This window comes from Haliaeetus albicilla, chromosome 3 (genome assembly GCF_947461875.1).
Source record: "Haliaeetus albicilla chromosome 3, bHalAlb1.1, whole genome shotgun sequence".
Classification (NCBI taxonomy): domain Eukaryota; kingdom Metazoa; phylum Chordata; class Aves; order Accipitriformes; family Accipitridae; genus Haliaeetus; species Haliaeetus albicilla.
The window spans coordinates 21043169-21057288 of record NC_091485.1 but is presented as its reverse complement, the minus strand read 5'-3'; the positions used below and the strand labels follow the sequence as shown (position 1 = coordinate 21057288).

The window sequence follows — 14120 nt, the reverse complement described above, 5'->3', positions numbered from 1 at the left end:
TTCTCTGAACTTTGCTAAGCACAAACACCTCCACAGCATGACAGATGTAAAAATGTGAGCATTTAAGTTGATATGCTATTTGTTCTTTAAAGTGGAATAAACCAAAACACCTTCCTTTCACTGCACTGCATACTGAGGGGGGGTTTGTTACTCTAAACTATTCTGATGGAAAGAAGGTGCTTTTAATAAAAATTTTGAAAGATGGAGGCAGTCTTATCATATAAATCACTGTAAAGAAAATTGAAGAGAAGTTTCCTAAACCTAGATAACTTTGATTATTGGTGGTTTTCATTATAAAAGCCCCCCACATAATTTGGGAATAACTGGCATTCCTATTCCCTGCAGGATTTTACACAAATCTCCCTCTCCCTCTCTGTCTCTCCCTCTTTTCCTCTGTGTCCTTCTCTCTCTCCACCTCCCTCTCACCGTCTTCCTCCTTCCCTCCATCCCTCCCTGCTTTGAATAGGTGATTGCTGGGAAAAAAACCCTCAAATTAAGACAGAGGTCACCAGCAGCATAGTGTAAAAGAAGCTCTGTACTTGAAATAGCTTGTTAATTCTTTGATATCAGCAGAAATAGCCTCTTGAAACATCTCTGCAATATTTTTTTTTAAATTAGTTTTATTTGTTTGTATACAACAAAGTCACCCAGGTAAAGAATAGGCCCATCTTCCCCAAGGGAGAGCTCTGTTGTAGAGATGAAGAGGAGCAAAGACTCTTCAGATGGCCAGGAGAGGAATTACAGTGTGTTTCTGATTACTGAAAACCATAGTCTTATTGTGGTAGGAAGGATGGACTAGAAGATACAGCACTGGGGCTCAATGCAGATGAGTGCATGCTTTTATTTCTGGTGCAGGTAGGGACATTCTGTGTAGTTTTCTGCAAATCAATATATCATGCTCTCTCCATTCCCATCTCTAAAATTAAAATAAATGGAAATAGCATTTTCCTCTCTAAAGGAGAAGAGGAAAAGATATCTATATATGGTTGCGAACAGCTTGGCAATGGTGAGGAGTGTCATAATAAGCATCTGTATGTATTGCTAACTGTCTGGAGACAATTTTTTTTTTTTTTTTTAACTCACCTTTTCCATGATGCCCACCAGAAGTTCTCAGAATAGTGGCTTTGTGGAATACTTTGTGGAATTATTATCCTCAGAGTCCATCCCTGGTTTTCATTCATTTTAAAGCCATGTTGTGAGCAGACTACAAAGGAAGTAGGAGGCATCCTTATTTTATACTGCTCTGTAGTGAAGTTAGTCTCAAAGCCCTGGAGAATCTGAAGCCTTAGGTTAGTTCAGTTTAGACCAGCATCATTTAAGTTAGTGATACTGCTGCTTGGGCTTTAAATTAAGAGCGTAAAGCCTTGTGGAGTGAGATCAACAGTAACTGGCATCTAGAGGGACTGAGCCCCTGCATTTGGTAGGAATAAAAATTGTTCCCTGGTAAAATGTGCTATATAACATATCCAAAATAAGAATTAAACTTTCTGGAAAACAACTAAGTTAAAGTTTTATACCTGATTTTATCCTGGTTTCCTAAGAAAGCAAGGCTTATGTATCATACTGTTAATCTGTATGTTCCTTCCTTTCCTCATTAATATCGGACCTCTTGGAAATGTTCAAGCACATATGAAATAGTTTAAATTTTGCATAAATAGTAAGTTTCTCCCACATTTTGGGATCCCTGGATACAGAGGAAGGACAAAGATTAGCATCTGTGCTGAAGGATAGGCTATGTTATGGTATGAACTAGTTAGTTCATTTCATTTGGTCCATCAGTAGAGAGCTACAATTCACATACCAGCAAGCCCATATGTAGCCCAGAAGCAGCTACAGCATGTGTTGCCTCTTTTCCATCCAATATTTGGGCGATACTAGAAGGAGCTGAGCATATTGAGGATGGGAGCTGGGTATCACAGATGACATGAGGAATATAGATGGGATTATGGCATGTTCTTGGGTACACATTCTGAATTTCTCACTGTAAAACTTGCAGCATCTTAGTCTATTTATAAGGCTTTGAGGCATGTTTCAAATGGCATTTAAAGAACCCAGTACTACATCAATGTAAATAGGATGTTGTTGTCCCATATACATGAAAGAGTTATCAGCAGAGAAGTTTTATGTTTGCCAAAAACACAGTGGTGACATACCTATTAGGAAGCCTATCAGCTTATGTATACCAGAGATATTTATAGAAGAGGCCAAGTATCAGTTGGTAGAGCAGTTAAAAAAATACTCAGTAGATCATTGTGAGTGTAAAGAGATCTTGTATCAGTCATTCTTGGATAAAAAGCACCCCCACCCCAATCTTATAAAAGTATATGATATGATTTCATAACTATATGATGAAATATAGTAATTTTATAAATTACATGCATTATATTTGTAAAAGGTGTTTGATTTCATAATATAGTTATGAACATTTACAAACATATTGCATGTAATTTATAAAAAGTAACTGACTCTAAGTTATTACAAAAAGCTTTGTTTAAAGTGTTAGATAGACTTCATTTTTATTTTATCTTTCCTACTACTACTTTTTCTTTCCCTTCTTGTTTATCAAAGGTGATGGTACATCTCAACCTGTTTTCAGTATATTATCTGTTCTTTTATTTTCTTTTTATTTTCTTCTTCTCTCCTTCTCTACATTCCTACCCTGTGTAGTCCTTTGTATTCTTAAATGTTTCAATCTTTTTCTGGTTTCGTTTGCTCAGTTTTTCTTTATCTTTTCACATGCAGTTACTTATCTGCAAACCAATACTATTTAAATGCATTCTTACAGTGTCTTCTTTCTAAACACTTCTTTTCCTACAAAAAAAAAAATACTGCCAAATCTCTGGTGCCCTCCTTAGCTTGTCACTTGCAGTCTGTATTTAGTAGCTAGATCTCATTGCTACAGTATGGAGCACATTAGGAGAGATCTCTAATCAAAGATGTATTTTGCTTCTCCAGCAAATACAGTTAATAGCTGAGAGAATTTATGTATATAGAGCCAAATGCTCTCTTGCCTTCTATTACTTACACCTGTAGAAAATGACTTTGAAGTCAGTGTGAAACAGTACCATTATAAGTAGGTTTAATTTTATTTTCATTTTGCACTCACTTTATTCTGTGCAGGACTAGAGAATATATACAAAATCTATATATTTTCTTGACATTTGTGAGTTTGAAGAAAAAGCAGCCAAATACATTAATCCATATTAAGTATGGAGAGCACAAGCCACAGAGACGTTGTAGGTGGTTTAGAAAAAGTATGTTTCTGATTATAGGCTTTTTTGTGGCCTGCAATATTTTAGAACTTTTTTTTTCAGCAGAAGAAATAATAATTAAAAACTGTACCTTCAAAATTACGAGGGGATGTATATGTTTATCTGTATAGGAAAAAAAAGGGTAGAATTATGTTTGGAAAAAACATTTAAATCCATGATGAACATGTAGTGGCCATCGCTTTACCACTTTAGAGCCTATCTGACTCTTCTGCAATTAAGATATTATGTGGCAAGTGTTTCCCTTCTCAAGGGAATTGAATGTATTGTCATATCGTCCCCTGGTGATTGTCCTTGGAGGAAAGAACAAGGAAAATATCTTTAACTTCCAGTGACATAATGCTCCCCATATGAGAACCATCGGGATTTCCTGTATAAATCCATAGGAATGCTAAGGAGAGGTTTGCTTGGATGTATTTTTCCCAGAAAATCCCCTTTGTAAATACTGACTTTTAAGTCTTTGAGATTGTCTATACAAAAGAGTTGGGCAATCACAAAGCAGCTTAGGAGTTTTACATTAAAAAACAGATACCATTCCCCAATGGGCTTGGGTCTGTGAAGATAAAGCTTATTATGACACCTGAGACTTTACATTTGGCAGTATCTCTAGGGGCTGAACCTAAGCTGTCTTATCTCCTCCTTTACAGCTGTTTAGGTATTTCTGCTTTGATTGACCTGAGAAATAGGGCTCCTTGCATGACGATGGAGGTGCTGTATAATATTAGTCCCTCTTGTGTTCACTCTAGGTCTGATTCTGAAAGATCTGCGGCTTTCTCCAATTTGACTTTTCCCATGAGCTGGAAATTTCAGGTGCCAGTAATAGTCTTTCCCAAGAACGAAGGCAGACCCTGCCTTGGAGAATCTAACCAAAGTTACCTCTTGACTTGCAAAGCCAGTAAATAAAGCCATGTGTGGACATAGAATCATTCCATTCAAGCTTCAACAAGCTGCTAGCACAAAGTATTTTCTTTTCTTAGTCCCTTTCCTACACTTTGGAAGAACCAAGTGTCCCACAGACTTAGAAACCTGCCAAAGATTGTGGACCTTCTGTTTGCATAAAATGTCCTGACTTCAAGTAAAGATGCAAACCAAAAGATATAAGGATTTAAGACTCCCTTCACTCGCAAAAAGGAAAGGCAATACACCTTTAACACTGGTATGTCAAGCACTTAAATGTGAGCAGTTGCAAGAATTTTGATTGCTCCTGTGTTGCCAGTATTATTTGGAACATTGCCTAGTTCACCTTCTTTTTTTCCCCTTTATAAATTAGATCTTAGTATGTTACTTCAACAATACTTGCATCATTGTTGGTATTGGTACAGCAGCCTTAATTTGGAGGTTTTGTATGGTCTGTTTGCTTTTCTTTACTGTAAGTTCTGTATTTTCATATCTGAACCTTATGTTTATGCAAGGGAGTTTTTTTAAACTTCTTTTTTTTTCTCATTTCAGAAGCTATAGCAGGCAAGGCTGTATTTTGCTTAAAGCCCAGAAAATCTCTGATCTCCCAAATCAAACATTCCTGAAATAGAGGGAGCTACCTTGAACAGGCTTCTCTGTCATTAGTAGGCATACTCATTTGACTTTTTGCTAATCAGAAACTCCCTGGTCTTACTGCTACTCCATAAACTCCAAGTTTATGGAGTCGTTGATCTAATCCCTATCCCACCTGTAACAATGCCAATTCACTCTCAGAAAAAAAAAAAATCCAAGCTCATTGTCGTGGTTTAACCCCAGCCAGCAACTAAGCACCACGCAGCCGCTCACTCACTCCCCCCCATCCAGTGGGATGGGGGAGAAAATCGGGAAAAAGAAATAAAACTCCTGGGTTGCGATAAGAACAGTTTAATAGAACACGAAAGAAGAAACTAATAATGATAATGATAACACTAATAAAATGACAGCAGTAGTAATAAAAGGATTGGAATGTACAAATGATGCGCAGGGCAATTGCTCACCACCCGCCAACCGACACCCCGCCAGTCCCCCAGTGGCGATTCCCTGCCCCCACTTCCCAGTTCCTAAACTAGATGGGACGTCCCATGGTATGGAATACCCCGTTGGCCAGTTTGGGTCAGGTGCCCTGGTTGTGTCCTGTGCCAACTTCTTGTGCCCTGGCTGGGCATGAGAAGCTGAAAAATCCTTGACTATAGTCTAAACACTACTGAGCAACAGCTGAAAACATCAGTGTTATCAACATTCTTCTCATACTGAACTCAAAACATAGCACTGTACCAGCTACTAGGAAGACAGTTAACTCTATCCCAGCTGAAACCAGGACACTCATACAGATTGCTTCATTTCTAATGCTTGGGCAAGAAAAGTCACCCCTCACAAATAAACTACCCATTTTGTGTCCTTACTGACAAGACTGCCTTTGTCCAGAGACCATGCCTTCCCTAGGAACAATTATTACCGCATCCAGTTCTTTAAGCCTATAAATGTTGATCTTGAATATAGCAATGGTCTCCGTTTGATATGCAGACAAAACACAGTTGAGCAGTGTCTGCTTCCTCCTTTGACAAAATGTGCAGAATTCTACAGTGGTCAGAGGGACAGCACTACTGTTCAGCTGGCTCTCTAGCTTCACATCTGTACTGAAAATGACTGCACATGGAGTATGTTTTGTTCAGTATATATTATGTGTTGCTAGAACTCCTGACCCACTGGCAAAGCCCATGTATCTATGATGGTGAGACAGCTGATAAATTGGGGATTGTCATTATCATCTTTGTTTAATGCCTCCTATAATAAATGTACACACTCTTATTGAGTAGGAGGAGAGTGAGTGGCAATTTCTTGTAGCCTTCTTCTATTTGCCTGCTAAATGTAAATTATTAACTCCTGTCCTTTAAAGAGCAACTTCCCTCTTCCATTTCAAGGTATGTGTTACATATAATTTCTAGTACTGCAAAATTTTAAGTTATAGGATGAGTTACAAGAATCTAGTGCAATATAAGGGCAGGAAGAAATAGATCAAAATCTCCAATGTTAATCCATATAGATCTGTTATGAACACATCGGAGACAACCGACGACAGAGTTGAATAGGAAGTTATGTTGCAGATTATATCTAAAAATTGTCCAAAGATTGTCTTTTTTTAAAGAAGCAGTGTTAAATAATAAACTTGTTACATAACGTATGATGAGCAAAGATATATGAAGCTTTGGATGCAAAACATGAATGAAACAAATGATATTTTTAAAAAGTGCATATGGCTTAAATGGCAGTATGACAGAAAAACTTTCAGTGTCTGCAAAAGTATTGGTGGAATTGTGGGGACCCTATAGACTGTTACGGTTTGAGCAATCAAGTTCTTCATGGACATAAAACTGAGATAACAAGGTGGGGTTTGGGTTTCTTAATTTTCCCATCTATTGGAACTTCAGTGTTTTAGTAGAAGAATGCAGTGAAGTGATTCTAGCATATAGATGAAGCAGGGCTATGGAAATAAGTAACTGAAATAATGGTCAATATGTAGATTAAAGGTTATTCTGTTGTTTGAATCTGTTAGCATTAAAACAAAGCAAGCATGTAAATTGAGATACAGACATAGATCTATAAAAAGTACTGGTTCTATATGTTTACAATAAAGCATGAAACTAAGAAGAGACTTACAACAATGAGCAGAAAACTTCAAATTAGGCTCTACAGTGTTACCATAACAGTCTGAGAAGATAGCCCAACAGTTTACACAGCTGATCAGGGCACTGTTAGTGGAGCTAACACCTTTGCAGGCTTTGTACATTTCCTAGGAAAAAAAACAACACTATTTTTTCAAGGTTAATAAAAAAGAAGGTCTTGAAGAGGTTTTAGGTTTCAACAGTTGAAGCAGACCAGAGGGAATAAGAAATTTTACCATTCTCATGTTACAGCTGGAGAACTGAGGCACAAAATATTTAATTGACTTGCCTAGGACCACACACAACAGTTTTATTAAGACTGCCTAATCTTAGTCTAGATTCAGGTCCTTAGGCCATCTTTCTTCTGTAAAATAAATTTTTAAAAATTCTTTATGGCTTCAGTTAAGTGAAACATCAAGACTGTTTAAGAGAGAAAAAATAGAGCTGACGTTTCAATAATGAAGTAATAAAGCTTGTTTTCCCTTTGCTTTCAATTTGGAATTACTTTTGGTGGAGATGTAATTACAAATTCATAAGTTTCAATTGATAAATACCTAGATTGTACATGTTAAGGACTTCTGTATTAAGAATCCTGAAGTCCATGCTTCTATCCAATAGGCCCTTCTTGGAAAATTATTTTGTCACTTTAAATGAGACTCTGATTAATTAAAATTTCATTTACTGCATTCCAGTAATGTGGACTAATGTCGTGATTCAGCAAGTTACTAAACCCCGTAATTTCATGTACTTAAGAATAGATATACATTTGAGTCTTCTTTTGAATTGTTTGAATTGTTTGGTTCATTTCTCTAAATATTCTTAGCATCTTTGATTACTGTGTTAACATTTTTTTTTCTCCTTTCATGTCTTTTTTTTCAACTCTGAAAAAATTGGTATATTTAGCAGACATTGACAGACCATTTTAATTTAAGCAACCCAATTTCAGTAAATATCTGAGAAGCCTGGTATGTCTAATTTCTAACCAAAATTACTGTCCTTATTATGTTACGATCTGTATCTCTGCTTAATCATTTACATTTGGAATTGTTTTGGAATTGTTAAAATAAAAAGTAGCTTAAAAATTACATCAAATTTTTCTTTTCCAGACACCTTTTTTAATCCCCCAATTAGAAATATTTGAATCCTAAGTCAAAAATAATTCCCATATCTTCATTTCTTGATGCAACTGTAAGTTTCAGTCTATATAAAAGTAGATTTTGTGTTCAATTTCCAAGGCATTGGAATTTTATAGTAGAACTGTGTAATGTGGATTAAACTTAAATTACATTACTTTCCTTCAGAAAGATCAATATGAGTTCTACCAATAGTCAATATGTTTTCAGCACCTTTCACTGTAGCATAGATTTTATTTTTTGGATTATGGGTAGGAAGACTTTATTCTCTGAAACATGGAGGTGTGGAAAAGGAATAGTGCAACTTCAAACTAGCAGGAAATCTGACTAATACCTAAGATGAATAATAGAGTCCTGGTGCAGTGCTAGCTCAATTCACTAAGCTTCAACCCTTTTCAGAGTAGGCAATTCAGCTGTTATGTATTAAAGAAAGCAATTTTAATAGTAAGAATTAGAGGAAGCTTTTGGATTGTAATTGTAGTTAGGTTAATTTTGTAAAATTCATTAGCAAGACGGTCTCATTTGTGCAAATGTAAAACATATCATTCATAAAGTTCTGTCAGGTTTCCATTGACCCAGGTGCTTATAATGTGTTAATTTACATCAGAGAAACAGCAGTGTGTGGAAATTGGGCAGCAGATAGGATTTAGTTGTTTTTCATTAGCACTTGGACTTTGATAAAGCGGAACAGAAAAGAGCTACTTGACCTTTCAGTGCTTAAATTATTAAAGAGCAAATAGATTTGAGGTCCAGATGCTTGCAAATCTAATTTGTCTTGTGGAGTAAGGATGAAAAGACATTTTGAGTTTGAAATTGCTCCAGTCTAGTTAGTTCTTTCTTTAATGTATCTGAAGATGAATAGATGGCAGGCATTTAAAATGTAATATACAGGGAGTAGTGCATGTAGTATAACTAACATGAATTTGCTAGAGGAAAAGGATCATTTTAATGACAGATTTGTTTCTAAACTATCTACAAACTTTAGCTTTAATCACTGAGTGAAAAATGTAAAGAATCCTCATTTCAACCAGTACTGAAACAGGTCATATTACCTTGTGTGGTCTGAGGTCACTCCTCAGTCCTGCTGCAATAAAAAAGGTAGCAATACTCTCCTGAAGGCAACAGCCAAATAACTTAGTTTACTATCCATCATGCTTTAGCGAAACTGAGGGATTCTTATCCTTGCTGTGGTATTAGGCAAGTGTATCCAGCGTCAGTACCTTGCAAGAATAGATGTTTACGTCACCTTCTACTTTTTCTCCAATACTCCATTTAAATCTGCAAACGGTATTTATTGTAGATTCACTGTAAATTAGTAGTTAGAGGAGGCAACATGCTCTCTTCAAAGTAGCTTGGAATCCCAGTTCTAAGCAACTGTGGTTTTTTCTAGAAAATTAACTGCTAAAATCATGTCAAACGTTGATTTGGAAGAGAGAAAACAAGATTCTAATGTAGGTATTTCATGGCTAGTTTTTACAGATCAGTTCTTGTAGGATCAAAGAAAGGTTGCCATGTATTGACCTTCATTTACTACTCAGCATGGAATTAATCAACTAATGAAAATCTTTCTGCTAGACGTGTAGACTTTGTTGCACAAAGCTGCAAAATGTACAGACAGTAGCCTTGAAGTAGACCCTCAAGATACTCATCTCCCGTGCTGTACCAAACTTATACATGTTTAGATTTCTGTGTGGCGTTCAGCATCAGATTAAAACATCTAAATTTAGGTGTCCACTTGTACGTGTCTACATGTGAGCTGAGTATTTAGTTATTATGGTCAGTGGAGCCCAGAAAGCAATTAAGTTGACCCAGAAGTAGACATCTCCTTGCTGGTCAGGTCTTTAAGATCTGTTGCCTGTACTGAGTAGCTCTCCAGTGACTGCAATGGGAGTTTACAGATGTATAAACATCCTCATGAAGACATTTAAATTCAAGTGTCTTAGCATAAAACTAAATCTCCACTGTGGTGAAAGTCTAAATCAGGCAGAGGAAGAGGTATTAAGCATTCTCAGTGTTAACTTTCTGCGCATTCTTTGTCAGCATAGGAAGTGCAGCATCTGGACATGCTAGATCTTAAAAACAGTGAACGAGGTCTGTTGCACGTGAGCAGTAGGTCTGGTAAAAAAATAGTAAGATGGCCAAGAGAACTGGCGTTTTTCTGCCTCTTGGTGATATTCACCTATGAAGGCTCTGCAGACCTAGCATCATGCTGTCATAGAATCATCAAGTCATTGAATGGTTTGAATTGGAAGGGACCTTTAAAGATCATCTAGTCCACCCCCTGTGCCATGGGTAGGGACATATTCAACTAGACCAGGTTGCTCAAAGCCCCTGACTGACCTTGAACAGTTCCCATGATAGGGCATCATTCAAGCACACAGCATTATCTAAATGTGCAAAGGCAGCTTGAGTGTAGAAGCAGTATGTTAGTGTCATGGTTTAAGCCCAGCCGGCAACAAAGCACCACGAGGCCACTTGCTTACTCTTCCCCAGATGGGGAAGAGAAAATGTAACAAAAAGCTTGTGGGTCGACACAAGGACAGGGAGGGATCACTCACCAGTTATGGTCATGGGCAAAAGACAGGCTCAACTTGGGGAAAAAAAACCAAAATCAATTTAATTTATTACCAATCAAATCAGAGCAGGATAATGAGAAGTAAAACCAAACCTTAGAACACCCTCCCCCCACCCCTCCATCCTTCCCGGCCTTAACTTCACTCCTGGTTTTCTCCACCTCCTCCCCGCCAGCAGTGCAGGGGGACGGGGAATGGAGGTTGGGGTCAGTGCATCACACCTTGTCTCTGCTGCTCCTTCGTCCTCAGGGGCAGGACTCCTCACTCTTTCCCTGCTCCAGCGTGGGGTCCGTCCCACGGGAGACAGTCCTTCACAAACTTCTCCAATGTGAGCCATTCCCACAGGCTGCAGTTTTTCACGAGCTGCTCCAGCATGGGTCCTTTCCGCGGGCTGCAGTCCTTCAGGCACAGATTGCTCCAGTGCGGGCTTTCCCATGGAGTCATGGCCATCTTAGGGGGCCTCCCCCTGCTCTGGCATGGGCTCCTCTCCCCAGGCTGCAGGTGGGCATCTGCTTCCCCGCTTCCCTCCATGGGCTGCAGGGGGACAGCCTGCCGTCTCACCACGGGCTGCAGGGGCAAACCCTCCTCCAGCGCCCCTCGTCCCCCACCTTCTTCACTGGCCTCGGTGTCTGCAGAGGGGTTCCTCTCACATCCCACTCCCCCCACTCACTGCAGGTTCCCCTTCTTAAATCTGTTCTCCCAGAGGTGCTACCACCATCACTGATGGACTTGGCCTGGGCCAGAGTCAGGTCTGACTTGGAGCCGGGGAAGCTTCTAGCAGCTTCTCACAGGAGCCACCCCTGTAGCCCCCTCCCCTGCTACCAAAACCCCTCCACACAAACCCAATACAGTTAGTCTGGTTGTGCACTGAGTCAGTAAGGCTCCAGAGAGTGCAAGATCTGGAAAGCTCTATGCCAGTGCTTAAAGCAGCTTGAGTCTAGCAGAGGCCCAGCAGGTGCAGGAGCTCACTGGCTATGAGCTGGCTATGACTGCACAAAGTCATCTCTTTTATTTCTAAACCAGATTTGGCTCCAGAAGGGGAATAGCCATAGCTGTGCAGTGATATGACTAAGGCAATAAGCCCTGTTGGGTCCAGACAGAGGCCTGCAGAGGCCCAGCCCAAGTGTCCCTGTACTTTGGGCAGTCTTCTGTAAACATAATCATCAATGTACAGATGACGGAGTGGGAACAACATGTCAGTAGACTGTGTGGATATTTCATCTTTAAGAAACATAACCTACCCAGAGATTGCTGTTCGTTATGAATTATCAACTTGAAAGATCATAAATTGTTATTAGAGGTAGATGATGTGCAAAAACGTGGACACATTGCCCCTTTAACATCAGTTACCTATACTGACTTTCTTACTGGGATTCAAGATTCCAGGAGACAAATAATGACTAAGAATCACTGGTCCCCAGTGATGCAATAAACTTGCAAGCCAGGCCTCTTTAGAGACATGGACTTCCCACTTCACAAATTTGAAACCACTGACTCAGGCTTTTACAGGAACTGCAAGGGTATAATGATTACACTGTTTGCATATACAGCAGAAATCACAATTTCTTTTGTTCCTGCTTGAATGTCCATAGCACCTTTACAGTGGAGAGGGATGGACTGTTCCCTGTAGGTCCCAGTACAGCAAGGAATGCAAGTGCAAACTGCATTGCTTTGCAGAATGCAGAAACACTTAAAAATATGGTTATGTGTAAGATGTGTAAAAGTGCTTTGCTGAGTGAGAATAACTTCCATCAAAAGGTGTTTTATTCTTGCTCAGTAACAGACAATATGCCACCGAAATTTTAAAAAGACTGTAATTTACTCTGTGTGTGCTGTTATGAATAGTTATAATGTCAACAGTTAAGCAAATACTATTCCCCATCTCTTTGTAATTTATTTCTTCATTTTTATCTTACTACTCATTTCGTTTCATTTAGATAAGATAAAACAGCTTAGAGAATGGAATCTATAGCTTTATTCTTACTTCTGTGAACAAAACAATACTTAATTCTACATTTTAGCACTGATCAAGCAAGCTTTTTCGGTACAAGAGTTTGAACAAGAAAGTGTTCTGTGCATTTGCTATGTGAAAAGCTGTGGTGTGTATGGCTAATTTTGTTTTTCCAAAACAAAATGAATTTGTTTGGAAGCATGAGTCTATTCCACAAATTCATACACCTGAATATCAAAATTACTTTTACCAGTGTCCTTTGCTTTTAACAGTTCTTTTTTTCCATAAATACCAGTATGCTATTACAGTTTCAGAATTAGTGGACTGCCCGAGTCTTAAAATAGTGCATGTGTTTCTTTTGTTCTTTCTTTCTACACTCTTAGTGTCTATCAAATAGTTGTTGAAGAAGAACGCCCACGGAGGACCAAAAAGACAACTGAAATCCTGAAGTGCTACCCAGTGCCCATTCATTTCCAGAATGCCTCACTTTTAAATTCGCAATACTACTTTGCTGCAGAGTTTCCAGCCAATGGTTTACAAGCTGCTCAGCCTTTTACTATTGGTGATAACAAAACCTACAGTGGTTTCTGGAACACTCCTCTTCTTCCTCATAAGAGCTACAGCATCTATTTTCAAGCTGCTAGCAGAGCCAATGGGGTAAGTCTTACAACAGGTGTGGTTTTATACAGTATTTGTGTGTAAATAGATGATTCGCACCAACTAGCATGATGCCCAATTTAGTTGCTAATGAGAAAATGAAGTAACAGTGAAATTTAGCACACTGAGTTTAAAAAATAACAATTTTCCTAACACAATATTGCATAATGATTAAAGGTTACCAGAAAGAGGTGGGGAAGACAGCACATTTTGTCAATAGCGTGTAGGCAAAGTAGTGCGTTACCATTCTGTCTTATTACCTAAAAGCTGTCCAATGTGTGTTTGACTGGCTTTATTCTTTCTTTTTGTTGTTGTTTTTGTTTTCTTGCTTTGAAGAGGAGAGTGTTGTGATTTCTTTTGTTAAGTGTAAGCCAAACTTGATTGTGGGTTTTAGCACATCTGTCTTGGCCTGTTCAGTCCCATTACCTTAGTTCGTAAAGTCTTGAACTCCCATGTTGTCTTTTGGTTGCCCTGACTGAATTGCAAACCAATCCCCCCCCCCCCCCCCTCCCCGCCCCTTTCTGCAAACAGTAAAAGAAAAATAAGTAGATGGAACTGAAATTAAAAGTGTGTAAAAAGGTCTTTACAGAGCATGTTTCATCAGACTAATTCTTCCTGGAATTGTTTTTCATTTCATGGACAGACCTACCCAGAGCCCTTCAACTCCTGATAAGCTTTGGCTGTCTGTGCTGACAGCCTGGAAACTGCCAGAAACCATAATGGCTCCCCTTTCCCAGTGCCCTGACAGTGCAGAAATGTGAAACACCATTGATTATTTTTTCTTGCTAAAATTGTCTAGCATGATGCTTCAAACTACATGATCTGTAAGAAAAAGAAAATCTCCCAAGGTCATTATGTTGCCAAAGTAAAAAAGCTGAACACTTTCCTTTGCTCTTGTGAATATCTTTCACATATTT

General features: G+C 38.6%; 1 protein-coding gene across 12 annotated transcripts in view; it reads left to right on the top strand.

Moving 5' to 3' along the window:
* The window catches only part of PTPRM (protein tyrosine phosphatase receptor type M), a 500309-nt gene that overhangs the window by 295242 nt on the left and 190947 nt on the right, over positions 1–14120 (top strand). For all 12 annotated transcript variants that reach the window (XM_069779033.1, XM_069779028.1, XM_069779026.1 and 9 more), the window contains exon 12: positions 12930–13203. In XM_069779033.1, the coding sequence (XP_069635134.1) occupies positions 12930–13203 (274 nt within the window). The remainder of the gene's footprint in view (positions 1–12929; positions 13204–14120) is intronic.